Here is a 27,824-nt window from a genome sequence, read left to right as displayed (position 1 = left end):
TTTTGCAGAGGCATTCAAGATAATTCCTAAATATTTATCTTCTTCTTCCTCTTATCAGAGACACATACATACTTGTCTCTGCTCTTATGGTATCCAGCTATCCATCATATTTTTGGTGATTACTAACTGCTGATCTTGTTAAAATTTAAAAAAAAATAATCTTTTTTTCACATTTATGAAAATATTTGAAATGATTTTTAGGTCCGATTTACGCCCAGCATTGTTAAAAACTAGAACTCTTGTCTTTGAAGGAGTTACGGATCGAGTACCATCTCGAGTCCGGAATAACTTCCTAATTTTATATTTAACCTGAGTTGTCTCCCTTCTTAAACTGAAATGAAACTTGAAAACTCCTGAAATTACAACTTACAATACAAACCCCCTGATAGCTTCAACATAACCCAAGCATGTCTTCAACTGATGTTCAAACACTGATGGAAATGGGGTTTACTCAAACGAGAGCGTATGTTATATGATAATTGTTATTTGGACCAATCCACATTTAAAAAAAAGACGAAGGACACTTTCAATTTCCCTGAATCACTGATTCTGTCATGACTGGATTTTTCGTATGATAAGGAAAAAAAATCCCACAATACTTCGAAGGCTTTCACAAGAATATACATAAAGGCTTTGATGTTCATGTAGCAGTAAATTATACTGAAGTCTGAAGCAGGTTTGCTTGACCGTCTAGCATCTAGTAGTGCCTAGTAACACATGCATGACATGTATGTATGTATAATTTTGGTAGATTCCACTGTTATTTGGAGAACCCCTCAAGTGCTGCGAGGGTACAGTGGAATCTGTGTACACTCCCTATCTGAGGGGGGGTAGGACCTTTATCAGGACTCCGGGATCAGGTGTTTTTAAGCTTGGGATTGATCCTTTCCGGATCCGGGAATTCTTTTTTCGAATTTCGGGATGTCTGGATTTTAATTTTTTTAAATCGGGACCTCGGGATTCCATGTTTTTAAGCCCGGGATTTCGGGATCAGGACCCCTCCTACCCCGCAAATTTATGACTGGAAAAGGTGATCTATTTATTAAAAGACCACTTATAAAGGGATTCCAGATAATCCAAAAAAAAAATTTCAAGTCAGAGTTTTGTAAGCAATAATATGATTATCCTTAGCTTTCATGGCTTTAGGAACTGTATTATATATATCACTAGATGTTTTCGTAATAAAGGATTTTTCTTTAAATTTGACATGCAGTGTCCTTTGAATAAAATAGCAGATGAAATATTCACGGAAGTGACAATTACGGAAGTAAATGGGAGTGGGCAGTTTACCGGATGGGCGGAACTACTGGACACTACTGTATATATTATATATAAGGACAATCCCCACCCCAACACAAAGGCAGTGCTAGGACACTGGGAAGTCTTTATTATGGTGGAGGAAGCCGAAGTTCTTGGAGAGAACCACCAGGTTACTAAGTGAGATCAGACAAACAGAAGAGATATCAGCAGATTGATCTCCAGGTCAAAGTCAGGGGCATAACTTTGACCATCCAAGGCCCTGAAGTACTGCCAGTGATTGGAGTAACCTCTTCTTTTTCCTGCTAATGCTAAAAAAAAAGATAGAATAACACAAAGATACAGACCATAACTTCTAGCTTGTTAATAGAGGTTGTGAGTCATACTCAGGGTTCTCACATAGGCGAGTCCATGAGTCCTGGACTCATGAAAATCTGTCTGGACTCATCATTTTCAAAACTGGTGAGTCCAAAGATGCATCAAGATAAAAATATTTTGTATAAACTAAACACCCATATCATTTTATAGCAAAAGTATAAAAGTAATCTGAATTTAATGTCATTTTATTGCTCTATTAGGTCATGGAGACTAAAATAATAAATTATATTGCAATAAAATATCTTCTTCTTACTGTTGGACTCGCCATGGCCAAAAATGATGAGTCTCTGGACTCGCCTTTGAAAATCCTTAGTGAGAACCCTGATACTCAGTATGAACTCCACTCTAAAGCAAGGTGTGTTCAACTTCAATCTAAATTGACAAGGATTGCCAGTTTTCCTGTCAAAAACTGACCACAATGATAGAGCAAAGTGTGCTTAACCCTCTTGCTGCAGGAGGGACACATGTGTTATACCAGTTGTGCTGGAGGGACACATGTCCATGTTTTAATTTATGCAAGCTTCTCATTATCACATTGCTGTATCTATTTCAAAATACCAAAGATTAAACAGTGTAATATTTTTCTTCAATGGGTCCCCAATGTAATGTCATTAAGGTGTGACATCATTGTTGGGCATGTGACATCACAGACTTCCAGCTGTCTTATTTTCTGGCACACAAAATGCAACCATATAGACAACTGGCAGCTAGAGGGTTAAAGTGGTAGGAAACACCAACAACCAATTATTGAATCAATCAATGAAGGAGAAGAATGGCCACTAAAGAACTGTTCCTTTAGTGTGTGGTTGTTTTTTAGGATATTTTCTGGATATCCATTCTTACATCATTTACCCAAAAAACCTGGCCATTGTGAACAAGCAGAAAACATTCAAACAAAATCTATACAAAGATAAGGGGAAAGGGCTATGGGGGAATTTAGTCGTGTAAATGTAGATAGTCAAGAACTACAGAAAACCCTAAAAAAGTAGTAGTACATGTACATGTACAGCTATATTTTTATAACCCTTTTATCGTAAAAGTTAACAACTGCATGAAGAAAAGAGAGATATTTGGTTCCTTCTTTTCATCATGTGCCATATGTCTGCTGTATTTATATGACATTATAGTTAAGAGAAATAACTAAAGCATAAAACATGAAGTGCTATTCCAGTACAACTGACATTATGTATGAAGAATGGACAAGACTTTATGTTATAGCATATGGGAGTCTAAATTTTTCTTCCTCACAATATTATACAAGTACACTGTGATTTCCTATTAAAATTGTATATGCCTGTATGCGTGGGTTATTAAAAGTGCCTTTCAACCCCATAGAATTTACCATGGAATAGCCATCAACAATTTTAAATTGTGAAAATATTAATGGAGCAAGGTGAAGAAACTATATATATATATATATATATATATATATATATGTAGGACTCTAAAGTGCGATGGTACTCTAAAGTGCGATGGTCACGCTGAAGTGCGATGGTCTACGCTAAAGTACGATGGTATATCACGCTAAAGTGCGATGGACCAAAAGGGTAATGTTAAAGGGCTTAAAACATTAAATTACATGGATGTTAACAAATAGTCTTTTTGCATTTAAGCTAGTATGCTAAGGTATAACATATGTGATAGGCTTTATAATTTACCGGTAGGATTAAGTGATTGTTTCTAAATTTAACAGACCGACCTCGTAATAATTGCTTAAAAGGTAATATAGGTGTCACAGAATACTATATTTCCTGTAAATGATTTTTTAATAATTCGGGCGTATTAAATATTTGGATATTTGGTGTAGCTTGCCGTTCACACAGTCTATCACTAATGTGAACACCTCCCCAGTCGTCATTGTAAATTACAAATAAAAAATTCGTTCATTGTCGGAATATGTAACATTTATTTATCACATATGTTAAGCTCTAAATTAAGTGAGAGAGAAATGCGATGCTTTCCGAGCTTTCTCCTTTTTCGTAGCGAGTACAAATACATGTTATATTTTCCTACAGTGTACAAACTAATGTTTAAGCCGACAACTTATAATTTACGCATGAAAACATGTACCTTTATTTTACCGACGTTACTTTTCAATAAAATCGACAATATTTAAACGGGGACCGCAAAGTAAACTGCAAGTTACATAAACAGTGATTTAAATGTATCCGTTTACTTCCAATAGAAGCAGGATACAGGATAATTATGCGTATACTATTTTGTATCTATATAGTAAAATGGTCGACTGCAGGACACAAGTCATTCTTCCAGCACCAAAAAAAAAAACACAACACATTTGCTTCAGCCGACAAAGCATGGTTAGGTTTAAATTAATTAAGTCATGGACATTTGGATTAAAAGTTGATTATCAAATATTCCTAATTTATCTTCCGGTATATTCATTTTGGGTTTGTATAAACGACTGTTAACGTCATAATCCAACTACGTTTCCTACGTCTATATTTTCGCGGACCATCGGACTTTAGCGTATGGAGGCATCGCACTTTAGCGCACACCATCGCACTTTAGCGTGACCATCGTACTTTAGCGTCCCCATCGCACTTTAGAGTCCTACATATATAAACAAGTCTAAATTGAAAACAACGTTCAAACCTATGATTGCGTTGGATAAAAACCGCAATTTTTATACGTGTGCATGCAAAACAAATTTCTTGGTAGAGGGGTCTAAATACAGCACAAACAACATTTTCCAAAAGACCAAAAAAGTGGAAAAGTATATTTTAACAAAACGCATTTGACTAGCAGGTGGAACAACGGATGTTCTTATATTATATAATGACTCTATTCTGGTAATTTATTGACCAGTTAAATAATCAAGACATCAAAATAATTGAAATTCTTTGGGCTGTATAAACTACGAACCAGTGAGTATAATTAATGATGTCTGCTATATTTTCAGGGAAAGGGCTCTTGCAAAAACAAATTACAAAGGTGTACAGCTAGCAATGGACTGGTAAGTTTTATTGTGATTGAAATACAGATCCTTTGTGCAAGCTAAGCTTACAAGGATCTGAAAACACTCCATTCTATTTTCTGTTTTAAAGACATTTTAGAAACATCTGGCTTTGTCGGATGAATACATACCTTAAAAAATTTCAAGGCTGAAATTTCATTGGCTGATGATATAATTACCAGTACCAATTCTTGTAAGCAAAGCTTGGACGCAGGAACTGTATTTTAATCAGATTGGATTAGTTTTATTAAAAAAGATAGTAATGATGATATAAACTAAAAAAACCATTGTACTTTTGGAATAATGTTGCTCATTGATGTAAAGACAATACTTATGTTATTACATCACAGTAAGAGTTGATTGTTCAATGACACCATTGACGCTGATTGACCTTGTGTCAACCGTTGTACTCATTCATAAGAAAGAAATGGAGTTTGGTCTATAGTTTACACCTGCATATCCTAATATTTATTTTAATTATTGTATCAGTGTGTTATTTAATTGATACAACTTTATACAGCAACAAGTGTTAATTATGGTGGAAATACAGCAACAAGTGTTAATTATGGGGGAAATACAGCGACAAGTGTTAATTATGGGGGAAATACTGCGACAAGTGTTAATTATGGTGGAAATACAGCAACAAGTGTTAATTATGGGGGAAATACAGCGACAAGTGTTAATTATGGGGGAAATACTGCGACAAGTGTTAATTATGGGGGAAATACAGCGACAAGTTTTAATTATGGGAGAAATACAGCGACAAGTGGTACTTACGGGGGAAATACAGCGACAAGTTTTATTTATGGGGGAAATAGGAAGAACAGATCACTTCTCAGTTACTGTGGATTAAGTTATTTTCGGTGGGACCAATTTTTGTGGATCGAAGAAACATATTGTTTTATATGGATTATTGACTTCATGGTTTTGCCAAAGTTTTGTACAAGCCTATGAAAAATTGATATTTTGTTGAACATTCAAATTTGTTGTTCATCTACATGTATTCCCATGAAATCCATGAAAATTGGTACCCAATGAATAAGAATGAATATATAAAAATACTGAAAATGTAATTTACCAAAGTAGGAGGTATTATTTGGCCCCTAAAGTGTCAGAAGTATAAAAAAATTCATCAATTCTTTCAAGATAATGTAAATCATGGTCATCTTATTGATAAATGGTTAGGATAACACAGTCATACAGTCTGGTCACTTAAGTGCAGAAATGTCATTGTGATGTCACTGTGACCATGGTCATGATGGTGGCATTGTAAACTTTTCAAATTGGCATATTTGACAATAAAAGGCCATTCATTACATAAAAATTAGATAGGAGCAAATGTTTTACTGAAAAAAGATATCTGACTTTAATACATCAATATCATTGTATATAAAACGTCGCCAGCAAAACAGTTTTGGTGAGGCTTTTACTCACATCTGAATATTAATGACAATATTATATATATATCATGTATATCGTATTACCAAAACTCTTGCATTTAGATTTTTTAAAGGGATAATATCATTAAAATACTGGTTGTTTATAGGTTGTTTGCACATGAAGGTGATGCTGATATAGATGAACCATTTGTAGCACCTGTAGGACACACACTTGGTAAATCTTCAGGTAAATAAACATTGTAGCACCTGTAGGACACACAGTGACACTCTTGGTAAATCTTCAGGTAAATAAACATTGTAGCACCTGTAGGAAACACTCTTGGTAAATCTTCAGGTAAATAAACATTGCAGTGCCTGTAGGACACACTCTTGGTAAATCTTCAAGTAAATAAACATGGTAACATAGGGGTACATATGTGGTAAATTAGGTTATTAGTCCCCTACCAACGAAGTCGAAGGGGACTTTAGGTTTGCACTCTGTCCGTCTGTCTGTATGTCCATCCGTCAGTCCGGCAAATCAGTTTTCCACACTTTTTTTCTTCGTGCTTGAAGATATTGATTTGATATTTGGTGTATTGTTTAATCATGACAAGTTACAGATCTAATTTGAATTTTGTTCCAGTCTGACGATTTTGTGCAGAGTTATGTTCCTTGAACTTAAAAAATTAACTCAATCAGTTTTCCACACTTTTATTCGCCATGCTTGAAGATATTGATTTGATAAGTGGTATATAGTTTTATCATGACAAGTTACAGATCAAGTTCGAATTTTGTTGTGGTCTGATTATTTTGTGCAGAGTTATGGTCCTTGGACTTAGAAAATTCATTCAAATAATCAATTTTCCACATTTTTTTCGTCATGCTTGAAGATATTGACTTGATATTTGTTATATAGTTTACACCATGACAAGTTATAGATCAAGTTAGCATTTTGTTCTAGTACAATGAATTTTTAACCGGTAGGGGACTATGTATTGCCAGGCAATACTCACAGAATGCTTGTTTACATCAAAGTGAAAGGGACAAGGTGGTGGAGTGGTTTAAGTAGTTCATCTACTGTATCACTAAGCTGTCAACATTTAGGTTGTGAGTTTGAACCACACACTAGGCAGGTGTGTTCGACTCCGATCTTAATTGACTAGGATTGTCAGTTTTCCTGCTGAAGGTTGTGGATCTCTCAGGGCACTCCGTGTTTTTTTTCCACCAATAAAAACTTACAGCCACAATATAGCTAATAGTGCTGAAAGTAGTGTTAAACTCCAACAACCAAACAGCCAATCATCATGGCAAATAAACCCTGTAGCATATATAGAACAAACTCTTGGAAATTGCATACATACTGTGGGACACACACTTTTTTAATCTTTTGCTTAAATAAACTTTGTATCATGGTAGGTACATGCTCTTTTGAAATCATCATATTATCAGGGTAAAAACACAATGTAAATCCTGTAGGTCACATTTTGGATAAATCAGGTAAAAATACTGTATATTGGGTCATTTTCATGTATTGTTTTGTTCATGACTTGAGTCTTAGAAGGGGCCTTTAAATTGTTGTCATGTTTATTTTTTGTTTACCACAAACACAGCAAAAATAAAACACCCTAATAAAAATTCCCAATATCAGTATGTCGTAGCATGCTTATCTGAAATTAGATTATGAACTAAGGAAGTAGTTTTAAATTTTGTGTAAAGGTAACATCTGAAAAAAAATAAACAATTTGAAACCTAAATGTTAATGGGTAATTGACGCTTGGATAGCAATGACTGTTTAAACTGTCTTATTTGGGAAGTGAGCTTTTTCACTAGTTTGATCTGCATTGTTTGCATCTGTTATCTGTTATCTTAAAAAAAACCTTATAAATATGTTGTATTATATTCATATAATTTTTAATAACCAGTATTGGTAGCGGAGATTTTTGCTAATAAAGCAAAACACTTTTTAAAGTAAATAAACAAATGAAACACTTGCCAAAGAGCTGATTATTATGGATTCATTTAATTTTGCATAGCAATGTTTGTGGATCGAGGATATTTTTCGTGGATACCTGATTTCATTGTTTTTTTAATTTTTTTACAAACAAGCCTATAGGAAATGAGTATTTCTGTAAACATTTGAATTCGTGGTTAACCTTTTCCTACAAATTCAGTGGAAATTAGTATAAGAATAAAAGAATCCCCAGCATTTTGATATCTTCTGTAAAATGATTTTAGAATCAGAGAGTAGTCAACCAATGGAAACATCCAACCAAGAACCAGGACCTAGTGACAGTGCAGCTGGAGGGGAACCTTCTGGTGAACCAGTGGGACCAGTTCAGGCAAACTCACTGAAGTGTGATGAGTAAGTATTGTATAAAACCAGGATCCAGTTGGTTTAATGGAGCTGGGTAGTTATTCAAATTTTTTCAAGTTAATTAACTGACCATGCTGAAATTTGATAAATATATTTTGTTACCAGGATTAATAATTAAAAATGAGGTTGAAACAAGTCGTCACTCACTCATCCTTATTTCATTTATCTAAGTAATTTAGGGAAGTTTATCAAGAGTAAGTTAAATATAAGGTGTTTTTTAATCAAAATTGCATTATCATAAATACTTTATAATACAAATCAGAAAAAGAAAATGAAACATGTGACTGTGTGTTTCTTTTTAATAGTTACAAACATTAAAGTTTTGTTCAATGATTCAAATAAAAAAAGTTTTTCTAATTATGTTACAGGTGTGGGAAGTTCCTAAGGACTGAAATGGAAGCACAAGCCCACGCAGCCAGAACACAACATTCCAGTTTTTCTGAGTCCACTGAAGTCATTAAACCATTAACAGCAGAGGAAAAGAAAGAACAACTTGATAAGTAAATAACTTTTAAAGTATTATATTTGTGTTATAACTTATAAAATATGAAGCAAAAATAAGGTATGTCACACATCCAAATTGCCAACACTGTAAAATCAGAAATATATGTGTCGTTTTTGGTGGAAGAAGACTTCAAGTCTTCTGAAAGCCTTTACTGCCGGCTTTAAAATCATTGAACCGTCACTAGGACGTATGCCGTATCCCTTTCTGTGCTTTACAATTTCATAACAACTTCCGTGCCATAACTTGACACCAATGTTTACACATGATCTAAGCATCTGCATCATTTAATTTATTAGTTAGGCTTGAAAACGATCACTATCGTTAGTGTTATAATTTCTCATGTTTTTATGTATTTATATCAACCCTTTTATTTATGTAAATTATTAGATTTCATCTCATCTTACATGAACGTTATTTATTTACTTGTAACCAGATGTCTTTAAAGTAGAGTTTGTAGTACGCATGCATGAATTTGGTATCTGGTCAGTTCGCCCTGATTACATGTTCGCCCTTGGTCCATTCGCCCTGAGTTCGTCCCCATAGAGTACGTTCACCCAGGGTTACTTCTCCTTACTTTTATCGTGGAAGTATTATATTGACTGCTTTTTTACATCCTTGCAATTATTATAAAATAATAATATTATGGGTATTAAAGTTTAATAAACTTATTCAGATATTTATATGGTATAAATTCTCGAAATTCATGAACACACATGAAAAAAAATTAATTAAAAGTTGATGGCTTGTTTTGGAGCATTAATAGGTCATGATAATAATTCTCACTGATTGTTGTAATAATTGTCTTTGGTAGATTAATAATTGGAATTATCGGAATAAAACAACTGGATTATTCGGGTTAATTTAAGGTAACACGATACCGAATGGCATATCTGCCGATTTCTAAACTTTTTGGCACACTTGTTCTTTGATTCGAGTTACATCGGAATATGAAATAAAAAATGGGGGTCACCATTCTTGTTTTTTTGTAATTTTGATTAGTAAATGTCAATTTTGGCGCCAAATTTACAGAGATATATAGGGAAAATGCCTTTTTTTCGACTTACTTTTCTAGATTTTCAACAGATGGCTATTTTCTCATATACGGAAAAAGACTAAAAACTAACATAATATTCAGGATTGTATACCAAATCCATACATGTATAAAAAAACATATGTCACCATCCTTGTTTTTTAGATAAATCGCTTCAAAGATGACCGATACGCTTAGTAATTGACAAAAATTTGTGACGTTACGGAATACAGAATAACGTTATTTTTATTCAGAGGGATTGAAAAAAAAAATATGTAATGGGATCTGAATGGTGTTTGTTATTTTATTTTCATTCCCCCTGTCGGAAATTTCCTAATAATTCAGTATAACATTCGACTGAGTTAATTTTATTTCGTCCTAACTGTGTGCACTTTTAGCTTTCAAAACTGAATCTTCAACTTAACCCTACCAAACTAGACAATGCTGATGACACCGATGTATCTATGCATGAATAAAATAAAGTGCTTCAAAAATTTGATTTGGTAAACAATGATGTCGAAGTACAATTTGAATTGATTGATTGATGGTTGCTTGACGTCCAGTGGCAAATATTTCATGGATTTTCAGGACGATACAATACAATTTGAAAAGTTATGTCTAAAAGACTCATTTGATGCAGCCGTCAAAAAAGGTTACACATTCAGTTAGTTGTGAATAATATAAAGAAAATCAACATCCTGATAAAATACGTATTCTATAAATATAGTATACTCTGTATGATGTAAACGTGTGGGTAACATCAAATCCCTCGACATTCTGTATCTATGCAAAGTTACTATGAATAATAATAATAAAAATAAAAGATTAATTTACTATTTATATTTCACCTAAGTGTGATTTTTTTTCTTTTATTTTTGTACTTTTATTTGAATCGTAATTATGCAAAGTTTTTTGTTTTGTGATTGAATATGATACGTATAGAAAGCGTATTTTTAATATATAATCATATATATTTGCAAATTTGAAATAAAGAAACATTTATCTTTCAACTATTTTATACCAGACTGAGGCAAATTGTTTGTTTGATTCGTTCTAAGTTTTATACGTTTGACGTCAATTTCAAAGATGTCGACAACAGCAGGAACGATAACTCGTGGCGTAACGTCATTCGGTATCGTGTTACCTTAAACCACGTTGGTTACGTATCTGCGCATGTGCACTAATGGGAAATTTAATTGTGCATCTGAAAGTTTCAAAATAATGATAAACAGAATTGTCATATATTCATACAATCCATCTTTAGTTAAAGTCAAGTATATACATGGAGAGTACGACTTCAAATCAATGATGCTTGAAAAAATACACAGATTTCGTTGTTCCTTCTATGTTCAGATCTTTAATGCAATCAATTAAGTCATATTCCAGTTTTAGACAACATGTGTTTTTTAAAATGAAAGTTAGAATATCTAAGTATGTTATTGCGATTATAAAGAGTCAAGCCCACACGTGAATCTGCTGGTGTTTTACACATCAAACGATGCACCATCTGTTGACAGAAATATCAATGTACAAACTAATGTCTGTTGACGGATTCCATTTCGAAAGTAGGTAGTTTTCATGTCGGTCATTGTCAGAATGTCCCCAATGATTGCCTTTATTGCCTTAATACGTTTCAAAGTTTTAGAAGTGATAAAAAATGGGATTTAACAACTGAATAGTCCAGCTCTTTACCTTTATTCGTCATTAAGGTACACACAAAAATGACACATTATCGAGGCTCGAGTACGGAACCAGTAATTCGTTGCTGTCAATAGTTTTATTTTCATGAAAAATTTCAGAAAAGGGCTGTGTGACTCCTGACGGAAAATGCCTTTCCTACCCTCATACTTTTGTGTAAAAATATTAGATGAAAAACAAATATGATATATGGGTCAAGCACTTTAAATGAAAGGGTTTGAAATGCTAAAAGAGTCAAGCGCACACGTGATTCTGTCAACTGACGGTGCATCGTTTGATGTGTAAAACACCAGCAGATTCATGTGTGCGCTTGACTCTAAATTATCTCAATAACATAGCAAGGTCATCACCTGACATGACTGGTCAATCCTTGGCCTGACACATATCTGCATTGGATATACTGTGGATTCATTATTTTTCGTTGGATACCAATTTTCGTGGAATTCGTGGGTACATGGAAACCACGAATTTAAATGTTCAACGAATTGCAAATTTGCTGTATGATTAAATGGAGAATTTTGGAAAACCACGAAATCAAATATCCACGAAAATGCAAGTTTTCCTCAATCCACGAAAATTGGTACCCACGAAAATAAATGAATCCACAGTATTTAGAATTTTCAATATATGTATATTTATATAAAACCCTAATTTAAGCAAACTTGACTAAAATCTTGGTGGCCAGTTTTTTTTTAAAAGTTAACTATCGGCCTTTGACAGAAAATTTCAAGTGAAACCAAATCAATTACTATTATAATTGCTTGGCGAAATTGCATTGCATCAAGTTGACCATGCTGAGACGAATGTATGGAATTTAGTTATAGAAAATTGAATTTGAATCAACAGTATTTGCAGATTTTTATGTTTAGTATAGTGAGTTTTGGTTGAGTTATGAGTATTATTATTTTTGGAAGAAAAAAATATGTCGAAAGCAATAATGGGACAAAGTAGGCTGGGTTGGTGTGGGCTGCTTTCATGGTAATTCAAGTTACCTTTTATGCATCTTCTTTCACCTCAGAGCAATCAGCTCTTTGATTATTAAATTGCGCAAATTGCAACAAGATATTTTTTGCAAAAAATAAAAATTTGGATTGTAATTTTTCGATGGCATTATTTTTTGCAACATTTCCTATAATCACAGTTAATTTAGCATTCTTGACTATTGTTGAATAATCACAATGATAAGTGCACACTCAACTTTCTGTATTTATAAGGGTGATGTTGTAACAAATTAGTCAACAAATAATAAAAAATAAAAGTGAATATATCAAATAATTTTTTTTCTCTGATAGCAGCTTCATTTGTTCATGTTGTTCACTGAAAAACTTTCTAAATTATTTAATTCACCATTTACATCAGGTACTGTAGATTCATTTATTTTTGCGGCTACCAATTTTCGTGGATTGAGGAAAAATTGTATTTTCATGGATATTTGATTTTGTGATTTTTCATACAAGCCTATAGAACATTTGTACTTCATTTAACATTTAGATATGTAGTTCACCTTTATCCCCAAAATTCCTGAAAATTGATATTCCACGAATAATAATGAGTCCACAATTCATGCACATGTGTAATAGTAAGAATAGCCTGGTACCACATTTGAAGGGTTTTACACCAGTTTAATTTAATCATTACACACTTAGCAGTAAATATAATATTGACATGACAGATTACAAGAAAAATTGAAACAGAAAAGATTAGAAAGGGAAGAACAAGAGAAAAAAGAACAGACTGCAAGAGAGAAACAAAGAAGAACACAAGGAAAAGAAATAGTATCAATAAAATCAAAGTAAGTACGTACTGATTTTTGTTTAGGGGCCATCTGAAGCCCGCCTCGGGGTGCGGGTTTTTCTTGCTGTGTTGAAGACCCATTTGGTGGCCTTCGGCTGTTTTCTGCTCTTTGGTCGGGTTGTTGTCTCTTTGACACATTCCCCATTTCCATTCTCAATTTGACTGATGATGATTAATTGCTGTTATAAACTTTACAATGCATTAATTTGTTTAAAAGTAGTGTTTACATCAATATTGAAAAAGGAAATGTGGTATGGTTGTCAATGAGACAACTACCAACCGGAGTTCAAATGATGTAGAAGTAATCAACTATAGCTAACCATACAACTGTTATTAATGAGCAAACCCATAACTTATAGTCAGTTATATAATGACAAACATGACAAAATGGGAAAAAAATCATACGAAAAAACCAACAGCCTGATTTGTGACAAAAGCAATAAATGAAAAGGAAATATGATAGACAGGAACAATGACAACACTGAATAACAGGCTCCTGACTTGGGACAACCACTGAATAACAGGCTCCTGACTTGGGACAACCACTGAATAACAGGCTCCTGACTTGGGACAACCACTGAATAACAGACTCCTGACTTGGGACAGCCACTGAATAACAGGCTCCTGACTTGGGACAACCACTGAATAACAGGCTTCTGACTTGGGACAACCACTGAATAACAGGCTCCTGACTTGGGACAGCCACTGAATAAAAGGCTTCAGACTTGGGACGGTCACTGAATAACAGGCTCCTGACTTGGGACAGCCACTGAATAACAGGCTCCTGACTTGGGACAACCACTGAATAACAGGCTTCTGACTTGGGACAACCACTGAATAACAGGCTCCTGACTTGGGACAGCCACTGAATAAAAGGCTTCAGACTTGGGACGGTCACTGAATAACAGGCTCCTGACTTGGGACAACCACTGAATAACAGGCTCCTGACTTGGGACAACCACTGAATAACAGGCTCCTGACTTGGGACAACCACTGAATAACAGGCTCCTGACTTGGGACAGCCACTGAATAACAGGCTCCTGACTTGGGACAGCCACTGAATAACAGGCTCCTGACTTGGGACAACCACTGAATAACAGGCTTCTGACTTGGGACAACCACTGAATAACAGGCTCCTGACTTGGGACAGCCACTGAATAAAAGGCTTCAGACTTGGGACGGTCACTGAATAACAGGCTCCTGACTTGGGACAGCCACTGAATAACAGGCTCCTGACTTGGGACAGCCACTGAATAACAGGCTCCTGACTTGGGACAACCACTGAATAACAGGCTCCTGACTTGGGACAACCACTGAATAACAGGCTCCTGACTTGGGACAACCACTGAATAACAGGCTCCTGACTTGGGACAACCACTGAATAACAGGCTCCTGACTTGGGACAGCCACTGAATAACAGGCTCCTGACTTGGGACAACCACTGAATAACAGGCTTCTGACTTGGGACAACCACTGAATAACAGGCTCCTGACTTGGGACAGCCACTGAATAAAAGGCTTCAGACTTGGGACGGTCACTGAATAACAGGCTCCTGACTTGGGACAGCCACTGAATAACAGGCTCCTGACTTGGGACAACCACTGAATAACAGGCTTCTGACTTGGGACAACCACTGAATAACAGGCTCCTGACTTGGGACAGCCACTGAATAAAAGGCTTCAGACTTGGGACGGTCACTGAATAACAGGCTCCTGACTTGGGACAACCACTGAATAACAGGCTCCTGACTTGGGACAACCACTGAATAACAGGCTCCTGACTTGGGACAACCACTGAATAACAGGCTCCTGACTTGGGACAGCCACTGAATAACAGGCTCCTGACTTGGGACAGCCACTGAATAACAGGCTCCTGACTTGGGACAACCACTGAATAACAGGCTTCTGACTTGGGACAACCACTGAATAACAGGCTCCTGACTTGGGACAGCCACTGAATAAAAGGCTTCAGACTTGGGACGGTCACTGAATAACAGGCTCCTGACTTGGGACAACCACTGAATAACAGGCTCCTGACTTGGGACAACCACTGAATAACAGGCTCCTGACTTGGGACAACCACTGAATAAAAGGCTTCAGACTTGGGACAGCCACTGAATAACAGGCTCCTGACTTTGGGACAACCACTGAATAACAGGCTCCTGACTTGGGACAACCACTGAATAACAGGCTCCTGACTTGGGACAACCACTGAATAACAGTCTCCTGACTTGGGACAACCACTGAATAAAAGGCTTCAGACTTGGGACAGCCACTGAATAACAGGCTCCTGACTTGGGACAACCACTGAATAACAGGCTCCTGACTTGGGACAGCCACTGAATAACAGGCTCCTGACTTGGGACAGCCACTGAATAACAGGCTCCTGACTTGGGACAACCACTGAATAACAGGCTCCTGACTTGGGACAACCACTGAATAACAGGCTCCTGACTTGGGACAACCACTGAATAACAGGCTCCTGACTTGGGACAACCACTGAATAACAGGCTCCTGACTTGGGACAACCACTGAATAACAGGCTCCTGACTTGGGACAACCACTGAATAACAGACTCCTGACTTGGGACAGGCACATATAGAATAAGTTTAGTATTCATGTACAGTAAAACGTTTCTAAACTCAACCCCAGTGTCAATATAGATTTTTTTGAGTTTTTGGTTAACAAAGTTCAAATTACTACAGAATTTCACCTGTAAATCCTCATACAAGGAAATAAAAAATAAGTTATATAAAAACACACAATTAACCAGGTGATGATTCTTAGCCTGACCAGTTGTAGTCCTCCACAGACTTTCACGGAGGCAAAACAGTGGATTAATAGTGACGCAAAATTTATATAGTGTCTGAAAGTTATCCATTCTGGATAATTAACTGTACTGGATTATTAAATTATCCATTCAGTTAAATATCTAGTAGAATTTTTATTAGTGACAGTAAACCACAGATTTTAATCCTCTCCCATTTCATTTAGTGAAGTCTTGTAAAAATCGTGACCCGTAAACATATTTCCTAGCAAAATCATAATCTATTCATATTTTTTCTCAGTTATCATATATTTACAATTTTTTCATCTTAATTTGAATTATAATGATAAAACAGCATTTATACACAAACTAATCGAAAGATGAAAATAACTGACCCATTGACATTTTACCTTGGTGAAATTGCAATCCTTTGATATATTTGACGTACCAAAAAAGGGCCCCTTTCCAGCAGCACATTTGTATATACCTTCATATAGGGAAGAGAACCCCCCACCCCATGAATTTGGACACATTTAATTACAGTTTACAGAGGGTTCTGGTATGGTAAACAATAGGTAACAAAGAAAGAAAAATAATCCAGAGTATTTTTGCATCTCATTATTCCAAACTGTTAACACTTTTGTTTCCATTTAGAATAGAAGAAGATGAAATTAAGAAGATAGCTGAACAAAGAAGAAGAGAAAAAATGGACGATAAATTAGCAAGGTAAAATCAGCTTGTGTAATTTTCCATAATAATAAAAACCTGCTTGAGCGATATTTAGTACAAACGATGCTTCAATTTATGTTTATCACACATGTCATCATCTACGCCCTTAAGATTAGTGCATTTGATTCTAAGATTTTGGGTATATATATACACGGGATAAAAGTCTAATGAATTCATAAGAAATTGAACACATATTACTGTTTCTGCTGTTCCTTGTCTTGAAGCTTCTGAGAGGTCTTCAACAATGAAGTCAATAAAATATCGTACAGTGAGCAATCTCAAGATGACTGACAGCACAAAATAGTTTTACAGTGCATTTTAGTAACACGCAAAGTCAATATCGATTTGTGTCAATGATCTTTAAAATCTCATATCTAAAGTTCAGATAGCGCAAAAATCCAGTTTTAATTGTTGTAATACCTTGTATAAAAAACATCAACACTCCAAAAGAAGTAAATTTTCTCATGGAACATTTATTCCAATTATTTACTAGTATTTCAAATATGAGAGCATGCAGAAATAATGGTTTGCCGCCATTATTAACGATAATACAATTCTTAAAAGTATATATGGTTATTTAAACAAACAAAATTACGCTAGAAGGAAAGTATTCTGATTTTAACCGAGACTTTAAAACAACAACAAAAACCCATGAAATACTGATTATTACGAGGACAAAGTATGACAATATAATAGTATAATTTAAGGAAAGGAGGTACGGCCAGTTTTCCAAATTACACACTGATGGCCTTTTCTTTAAAAGGTCTTTACATCTATACAATAGTCATCACGGCTATACTTTGAGGTTTCTACAACATTATGTGGTATTTTTGAACATTTACTAACCAGATTATATATAATTGCTTTACAATTGTAATATCGGTATATGTTGGAAAGTTTAAAGATGAATAAAAAGGTCGCAAAAACCAAAACCAAAGTCATGGGGGTAGTAAAGGTAACATGTCCTGTCTTCCAGATATAAATTCAATCATTTTTGCTAGATAAAAAATTAAGAAATATACAAAATTATTGTAAAGTTTTCTTCAATTGTAATCTTCCACCCGAATAACAGTTTGATTTCACGAATAGATGTGAAATTCTTAAAAGAGGCTGTTTTGGGGTATGTGAATGAAACAGCAGCCCACCAACCAAAACCAAAAAAAACATCTAGAGGTCAACATATGGTCTTAAACAATACATGAGTGTGAACACAGTACCGGCATGTCTAGCTCTAAATTGCCGTGAGTCTTTAAATTAAGCTGCAAAGAAATTCAACAGTCCTCATAACTATACCTGAAATGTTCTCACTTAAAACATGAACTGAATAAGAAGAGAGAGGTATTTATAAAACACATGTTTTTATTTCCAAAAACAATATTATTATTTTAGTCAATTTAATGTAGCTCTTTATAAGCAATATATAAACACTGGAAAAATATCGCTGATAACCTTGCAGGGTTAATTGGCAAGAGACGTTCAATTTGTCAGCCAGTGACGTCGTGCATTTTCGCGCTAACGTTGAGGTTACCAAGGGGGATGCAATTTTTAGGATTAGTCGTTATTTATCTTCGAATCCAGCATGATGACATATCATTTTTATACGACCGCAAAAATTAAAAATTTTTTGGTCGTATATTGGTATGACGTTGGCGTCGTCGTCGTCGTCGTCGTCGTCGTCGTCGTCGTCGTCGTCTGGCGTCGTCCGGCGTCGTCCGAAGACACATTGGTTTTCGCACTCTAACTTTAGTTTAAGTAAATGGATCTCCTTGAAATTTTACCATCAGGTTCTATACCACGAAAGGAAGGTTGGGATTGATTTTGGGGGTTATGGTACAAACAGTTAAGGAATTAGGGGCCAAAAAGGGGCCAAAAATAAGCATTTTTGTAACTTCCAGACAATAACTTGTGTGTAAGTGTATGGATCTCTCTGACATTGTACCACAAGGTTCCATATCACAAAGGGAAGGCTGTAATTGATTTTGGGGGTAATTGCCTCAAAATTTTAGGAATTAGGGGCCAAAAAAGGGGCAAAAAACAAGCATTTTTCTAGTTTCATGACAATAACTTGTGTGTAAGTGTTTGGATATTTCTGAAATTGTACTACAAGGTTCCATATCACAAAGGGAAAGCTGGAATTGAGTTTTGGGGTAATTGCCCGAAACGTTTAGGAATTGGGGGCCAAAAAGGGGCCAAAAATAAGCATTTTTCTAGTTTCCAGACAATAACTTGTGTTCAAGTGTATGGATCTCTCTGAAATTGTACTGCAAGGTACCATACCACAAAGGGAAGGCTGGGATTGAGTTTGGGGGTGATGAATCATAAGGGGGTTCAAAAAATTTGGGGGGGGGGATTTTTTTTCTTCTTTTTTTCCTTTTTTTTTTCTTTTAAAATTTTCCATGTTAAGTTGGTTATTTCTGATTTATATTTAAAAGCAAATAATAATGATATGGTAGGAGATACACACCAAACAGGATGTGTAAATTATTATATAATAAGTATTGTGCAATAGCAAGAAATTTTCAATTGCACAGTATTGCACAATAGCAAGAAATCTTCAATTACACAGTATTGCGCAATAGCAAGAAATCTTCAATTGCACAGTATTGCGCAATAGCAAGAAATATCCAATAGCACAATATTGCGCAATAGCAAGAAATTGTCAATTGTACAGTATTGCGCAATAGCAAGAAATATTCAATTGCACAGTATTGTGCAAAAGAAGATACTTTGTATAAATTGCTTATTTCTTGATCAATTTCAAAGGGGTTTTATTCTTGAATTCTTGGGGTTCTTTAATATGCTGAATCTAACTGTGTATTAAGTTTTTGGATTTTGGGCCCCGTTTTTAAATTGGTCCACATTGAGGTCCAAAGGGTCCAAAATTTAACTTTGTTTGATTTCATCAAAAATTGAATTATTGGGGTTCTTTGATATGCCAAATCTAATCGTGTATTTAGATTTTTAATTTTGGGTCCCGTTTTTTAAATTGGTCTACATTAAGGTCCAAAGGGTCCAAAATTAAACTTAGTTTGATTTTAACAAAAATTGAATTTTTGGGGTTCTTTGATATGCTGAATCTAAACATGTGTTTAAATTTTGATTATGGGCCCAGTTTTCAAGTTGGTCCAAGTTGGGGTCCAAAATTAAACTTTGTTTGATTTCAACAGAAATTAAATATATGGGGTACTTTGATATGCTGAATCTAAACATGTATTTAGATTTTAGATTTTTGGCCCAGTTTTCAAGTTGGTCCAAATTGGGGTCCAAAATTAAACTTTGTTTGATTTCAACAAAAATTGAATATATGGGGTTCTTTGATATGCTGAATCTTACCATGTATTTAGATTTTTTATTTGTGGGCCCGCTATCAAATTGGTTCATATTGAGGTCAAAAGGGTCCAAAATTAAACTTTTTTGTTTGATTTCATCAAAAATTGAATTATTGGGGTTCTTTGATATGCCAAATCTAACCGTGTATTTAGATTTTTAATTTTGGGTCCCGTTTTTTAAATTGGTCTACATTAAGGTCCAAAGGGTCCAAAATTAAACTTAGTTTGATTTTAACAAAAATTGAATTCTTGGGGTTCTTTGATATGCTGATTATGGGCCCAGTTTTCAAGTTGGTCCAAGTTGGGGTCCAAAATAAAACTTTGTTTGATTTCAACAAAAATTGAATATATGGGGTTCTTTGATATGCTGAATCTAATCATGTATTTAGATTATAGATTTTTGGCCCACTTTACAAGTTGGTCCAAATTGGGGTCCAAAATTAAACTTTGTTTGATTTCAACAAAAATTGAATATATGGGGTTCTTTGATATGCTGAATCTTACCATGTATTTAGATTTTTTATTTGTGGGCCCACTATCAAATTGGTTCATATTGAGGTCAAAAGGGTCAAAAATTAAACTTTGTTTGATTTCATCAAAAATTGAATTATTGGGGTTCTTTGATATGCCAAATCTAACCGTGTATTTAGATTTTTAATTTTGGGTCCCGTTTTTTGAATTGGTCTACATTAAGGTCCAAAGGGTCCAAAATTAAACTTAGTTTGATTTTAACAAAAATTGAATTTTTGGGGTTCTTTGATATGCTGAATCTAAACATGTGTTTAGATTTTTGATTATGGGCCCAGTTTTCAAGTTGGTCCAAGTTGGGGTCCAAAATTAAACTAAGTTTGATTTTAACAAAAATTGGATATATGGGGTTCTTTGATATGCTGAATCTAAACATGTATTTAGATTTTAGATTTTTGGCCAAGTTTTCAAGTTGGTTCAAATTGGGGTCCAAAATTAAACTTTGTTTGATTTCAACAAAAATTGAATATATGGAGTTCTTTGATATGCTGAATCTTACCATGTATTTAGATTTTTTATTTGTGGGCCCGCTATCAAATTGGTTCATATTGAGGTCAAAAGGGTCCAAAATTAAACTTTGTTTGATTTCATCAAAAATTGAATTATTGGGGTTCTTTGATATGCCAAATCTAACCGTGTTTTTAGATTTTTAATTTTGGGTCCCGTTTTTTTTAATTGGTCTACATTAAGGTCCAAAGGGTCCAAAATTAAACTTGGTTTGTTTTTAACAAAAAATGAATTCTTGGGGTACTTTGATATGCTGAATCTAAACATGTGTTTAGATTTTTGATTATGGGACCAGTTTTCAAGTTTGTCCAAGTTGGGGTCCAAAATTAAACATTGTTTGATTTCAACAAAAATTGAATATATGGGGTTCTTTGATATGCTGAATCTAACCATGTATTTTGATTTTGGACATTGGACCATAATAGGTAAATTAAAAAAATTGAAGTTCTTAGACCACATTCTTCCTGTGTCAGAAACCTATGCTGTGTCAAATATTTAATCACAATCCAAATTCAGAGCTGTATCAAGCTTGAATGTTGTGTCCATACTTGCCCCAACTGTTCAGGGTTCGACCTCTGCGGTCGTATCAAGCTGCGTCCAGCGAAGCATTTTATTATTTGTTATTTGGAGAAAGCATGACAAAAGGCAGTTAATGTAGAAAAATGAGAGAAATGACATAAGAACCTCTTGATTTTCACATTTTAAGGTAAAAAAAATATCCCACTTTGAGCATCTTATCCATAATGTTAAGCATGGCTTGAATAATTAACTAGTTATTCTTGTATTGATTTATTTTTCCCTTATTTTCACTTATCACATCTTCAAAATGAATCCAATCTTATTAGTTTATGAAGAAGAATATCTACTCCAAATTTTTTTTAACAAAAGTGCAAAAATCCTCAATTTTCAGCCTCAATTTTCTAAAAAAAAAACAAGCATGGTGACCTATGTTTTATTAGGTAATTTTTTTTATAACTCGCCCAGGCCTTCAGCATATTTCAAAATTATGATAATGACAATATAAAGTGAAACTGTATCAGATGCCCTTCAACTATTTATATTAGGGATGTCAACGAGTACTCGAGTATTCGAGTATCGCTCGGTAGTACCGAGTATCAAATACTACCAAGATACTCGACTAATCGTTTTTTTATTAAATATTGTTGTCTTCGTTATATAAAATTGATCTTCTTGAGAACCTCTTTCGGAAAATTAAATAGGCATCTCTGATTAATCATACTAGTAAATAAAATACATTTTATTTCGAATGCTTATGCTAAATTGTCATTTTTTAAATGCGTCCTAAAATACGTGAGCCATACCTAAGCTAACACTTTAAACTAAACATGTCTTAGCCATTCCGTCACATCGGTACCTTCAGAGGAAATATTTTTGTCTGCAAGACTGCAATTTACAAAGTTGCAAAACAGACTGTTTCCAATAATAGTTGAAAAGAAAATGTTTACTAATAAAATAAATTCGTTGTACTCTGGTGACCGTCAGTGAATAGTTATCTTAAACTTCTAATCCATACGCCTTTGTAAACATTAAATGTGTTTTCTTAACGATTACCAAATACTAATGTTTGATTTGGTTTTTCCTTGTTATAATTTTTAAATAGATGTTCATTAAATTATATTGATTAGATTATTGTTTTTTTCCCCCTAATTAGTACTTGTAGGTAATGAGCTATTAATTATGGTGTGTAATTCTTTGTCCCAGATACTTATGTAAAAGATACTTATGTAGCTGGTTTTCCGCCAATGAACAACAAACCAAAGAATGTAAAATACATATTTTTGTGTTTCCGAGTTGTAGATATATTCCCGAGCGAGAACTGGAGTATCGCTCGATAAAGCCAACGAGTACTCGATTAGTAATTGTTTACCCAGTTGACATCCCTAATTTTTATACATCTTTTAGCAATGTCATCGAGCATTGATGCTTAATTCAGAAGTATGCAGTAAAGCATTTTTTTTCATTTTACTCTTGCTACCGGTAACTATTTTTTGGTAGCTGTACCATACTATTGACAACTTAAATACACTGATATTAGTACAGCATTTATGACATGTAGTCCGTAAACTTCTAAAACAGCATAAAATAACATCTGCAACAGCATAAAATAACATCTGTAACAGCATAAAATAACTTCTGAAACAGCATAAAATAACATCAAATAACTTCTGAAACAGCATAAAATAACATCAAATAACTTCTGAAACAGCATAAAATAACTTCTGAAACAGCATAAAATAACATCTGAAACAGCATAAAATAACTTCTGAAAAAGCTTGAAATAACTTTGTTTCGTGGGAAGTTCTGCTTATGGATATAACATGTGATTTAATGATATGAATTCTTTGTTTTAAATGAGTAATGAAATGGTAGTTTTTATAAATTTAGTGTAACCAGAACAGAGAGTGTGAAAGGACATCAGAACCCTTGATGGTTTTGTCAAATCCCTATTTGAAGTAACAGTTTTTGTTTGGCAGAAATAAAATGTTTTTCAACTTGAAGATGTTATATTTGACTGTTTTATCAACATAAATTGACAATTGAAGGCATCATTTGAAAAAAAAATTCCCAATTCTATTTCAGACAAAGAGTAAAAGATCAGATAGAAAAAGATAAAAGAGATAGAGCAGCTAAGGTTTGTATAAAGATGTGATAAAGATTATAAAAAAGAGTTTTTATTGATGATCATCTGAAAGTTGTATCAGAGGTCTTCAATGATTATTTTGATATTTATATCTGATCAAAATTATGGAAATTTTGTGTGTGCTTGCTTGTGAGGTCTAAACATTTAAAAAAAATAGTCAAATTTGAGTGATTAAAATAATACTTAGAAATATTCTTAACAAAGTATGTAAAGAGAAATTAATTTTAAAAATATTTCATGAAAAATGTGAAAGAAATGATAATAACATACTTAATCTATTTGAGTTTTAAAACATGCTCTGGGCTTGGCAAATGATTAAAGATTGTGTCACTGTTAAACTTGTTATATAAATATAAGAAGATATGGTATGATTGTTAAAGAGACAACTCTCCACCAGTACCAAATGACATAGAAGTTAACAACCAAAGTGCTGTACGGCCTTCAACAATGAGCAACTATGTTTTGTTTCATGCTTAAAACCAGTTGAATAAGCCATTTTAACAAATACTAGTGTTTTTATACTACAAAGTTATATGTAATGAAAATGTATTTTGTATTTTATGTTTAAAGTGCATTGTTATGCAAATTTTCAGTAAGTTGACACTGTACTTCTTTTTTTCAGTTTGCCAAAGATAAAGAAACACAAAAACCCAATACAGCACCATCCCCTTCTGCTGCACCTGTAGCGACACCTGCTGTTAAAAAGGAATATACAGACTGTCGATTACAGGTAAATAAAAAGTAGGAGATTGCTATGACCTTTTGTAGGAATAGACTCGAATCACTAGAGCACAGTTCATAAAGAAAGCATGGAAATTGCCTGTTCACTAGTACTGTAAATTCAGAAATTATTGTGAGGTTTTAATTAATGCCAATAATACGACTGGTTGAGTATCACAATGATAAGAACTCACCTTCTGATATCTGATTCATATATCTGTATGAAGATTTTCCTGAAATTGCAATAATTAATCTCGAATTTTTGTCCGTTCTTTAAAAATCGCAATATCAAATGCACATGACAATTTCTGAATTTACAGTATATGGATGACGTTCTGATGTCCAATGGTCCCAGCAAGTCCTATTAAAGACTTCAAAGGCCTGTGACTCTTTTCACAAAAAATCTTACGATTAAAATTGATCGTAAGTTATACTGAAATGTTTATGACTTACAAGTATTTTTACCCTTAAGGTTTTTTTTGCAGACCCCTCACTCAATCTAAGATTAGTAAAAACAGTATTTAAGAAAAAATAAAGGGATTTATTCACATATTTGTCTCTATTCCTACTGTTCAAAAATAGACTATTCTGCATTTTATTTTGCATGATACTCCAGGTGAACAGTTCTATCCTTTTCAAATATTTAATGCCCTACCACATTTCTCAAAAATATAAGAAACACTACAGACTACGAATGCAAGTAAACATATCTAGTGATGCTATATATGTGTGGTCCTTTATCTATTGCTGTTACTGAAAAACATAAGTCATATTAGATGTGAGTCTAATAGTGAATTCAGTTTGCATCAAACTCTTGCTGTCAACTTAATTTAATTTTACGTTATTTAAGATATTTATTAAATTTACGTTATTTAAGATATTTATTAAATTTACGTTATTTAAGATATTTATTAAATTTACGTTATTTAAGATATTTATTAAATTTACGTTATTTAAGATATTTATTAAATTTACGTTATTTAAGATATTTATTAAATTGACGTTATTTAAGATATTTATTAAATTGACGTTATTTAAGATATTTATATGAAGAAAAAAACATTTATGTAATACCTAATATTACATAAAGTATCAATTTACACATTAATTTTCTATTACAACAAATTTTAAAATACCATTGCAAGTTCTGACATTGTCTGAGTATTGATAAGTGGTGTAATTGTATCATTTGTTCCCAAAGTATTAAAGCTTGGATTGAAAGTTGTCTCATTGTCAATATTTCCACATCTCTTTATTTTTATATTGTTGAACACAAATGTGTGATTAATTATTGCAACTTCAGATAATGCTGACAAAATTTAAAATGAGAATTTTTATTTTTGCAAAACATATCCTATTGACATTTTCGCAATGATATAAACTACATTGCAATAATTTCTGAATTTAAAATACTTATTTATTATTGCGATTTTTTAAGATTAAACAAAAATGCGAGATTAATTATTTCGATTTCAGGAAAATCTGCATGCAGATATATGTATTGAATTCAGAATTCGAGTTCTTATTATTGCGATACTCACCCAGTCGCATTTTTCCCATTAATGAAAACCTCACAATGAGTTCTGAATTTACAATATTCTAACACATAATGAACATGTATGAAAATTTGTCCTCACATTTACCTTAGGAACTGCAAATCAAAGCTTTCTGAAATTTCTTCATGAAACTGAAAGCTTCATGTTTGCCTGCTATACTGATTGATGTGTTTTCATATCCATCACTCGTCAACTTCCTGTTTACCGAATAGCCTCAGTATCATTAGTGAGCAATAGCTCACAGTAAAACTTATGGTTTAATGGGATTCTCATTCTGATAAATAAAAAATGTCCGTTTTTGGTGTTGAGCAAACAACACTAAGTCAACCAATCAATTCTAAGAGTTATATTAGGATTGTTTCTTCTATTACAGATTAGGTTCCCTTCAGGACAACCCCTAACACAAACATTTTCAGCCAAGGAACCATTAGCAGCAGTGAGATTATATATAGAAATGAACAGAACTGACCCACCAGGACCATTCTCTTTGATGACAAACTTTCCTAAAAAAGTGTTTCAGCGTGAAGATTATGAAAAACCATTAGATCAATTAGGTAAGTAAGATTCCAAGGATCATTTTAGGGGTGAGGTTAAGAGCTGGGTAATGGGAGATAACTCATTATTGTTTTTTCTAGTCGGTTGCATCAGTTCTTTTGTAGCATTCATGTGAAACAAAAATTGAAATTATATGTGTTACGAACAAGCTAAGAACGTATTTGTGAAAAAGCCTGACACAAACATACCTGCAATTTTAAAGAGTAGTGCTCCTTCGCTTAGGTCTACCTCATCGAACAAAGGTGTTCTGATGTCAATTTTGACTTTGCTTCCATACTTTTGCATAGGTTTTAACAGTCAAGGGCATCTTTGAAAACAGATATTTTTGAAAAAAATCTTAAAATGGTTATTTGTTTTTTCAAATAACTGGGAAAAGTTTTAATGAAATGTTACGAAGAAAATCTTGAGAATAAATAGTTATAGATATTTTTAAAATTCTTGGTAAGTTTGACATCAGAAAGCAATTTAATATTTATTTCTTTTAATTAGTACCTGGTCTGTAGACATATATCATTTGATAGATCTTTTCGAGTTCTTCAAGATAGTGATGAAATTAAGTGATCTTAATATTGAAGTATAATTTTTAATATCCCAAGGATTTGTTATTAGAGACTGCACATTCTTAACCTATTTAGTGAATTGAAAATTATTGGTAATTTAAAGAGATGAAATGTCAGGTCACTGGGGAAAATTCTTGGTTAATTGAGGAAAAGGCATGTCTTTTTATGTTGTAATGTTACACTAATGTCTCGGGTTAGGGTGAAGATTGGTGCCTGTTAAAACTTTTAAACCTGCTGGATTTTTATGCACCTGTCCTAAGTCAGGAGTCTGTTGTTCATTGGTTGTCTTTGTTGGTGTGGTTCATAGGTGTTTCTCATTTCTCTTTTTTGATATAGATTATACTGTTGGTTTTCCTGTTTGAATTGTTTTACACTAGTCATTTTGGGGCCCTTTATAGCTTCATGTTCGATGTGAGCCAAGGCTTGGTGTTGAAGGTCGTACTTTGACCTGTTAATTTTTTATATATTGTGACTTGAATGGAGAGTTGTCTCATTGGCACTCATACCACATCTTCTTATTTAT

General features: G+C 33.7%; 1 protein-coding gene across 3 annotated transcripts in view; it reads left to right on the top strand.

Moving 5' to 3' along the window:
• Window positions 1-309: 309 nt before the first annotated feature.
• The window catches only part of LOC127739341 (UBX domain-containing protein 1-A-like), a 28,550-nt gene continuing 1,035 nt past the window's right edge, over window positions 310-27,824 (top strand). The window contains exons 1-10 of one of the 3 annotated variants that reach the window (XM_052251017.1): window positions 310-463; window positions 4,556-4,609; window positions 6,156-6,235; window positions 8,224-8,350; window positions 8,731-8,862; window positions 13,268-13,387; window positions 16,810-16,881; window positions 23,850-23,901; window positions 24,533-24,640; window positions 26,560-26,740. In XM_052251017.1, coding sequence (XP_052106977.1) covers window positions 408-463; window positions 4,556-4,609; window positions 6,156-6,235; window positions 8,224-8,350; window positions 8,731-8,862; window positions 13,268-13,387; window positions 16,810-16,881; window positions 23,850-23,901; window positions 24,533-24,640; window positions 26,560-26,740 — 982 coding nt within the window. In that variant the 5' untranslated portion in view covers window positions 310-407. The other 2 variants (XM_052251019.1, XM_052251018.1) reach the window with 2 other exon arrangements.

This window comes from Mytilus californianus, unplaced genomic scaffold, assembly GCF_021869535.1.
Source record: "Mytilus californianus isolate M0D057914Y unplaced genomic scaffold, xbMytCali1.0.p SCAF_4, whole genome shotgun sequence".
Classification (NCBI taxonomy): Eukaryota; Metazoa; Mollusca; class Bivalvia; order Mytilida; family Mytilidae; genus Mytilus; species Mytilus californianus.
This window is presented reverse-complemented; position numbering and strand designations above follow the sequence as displayed.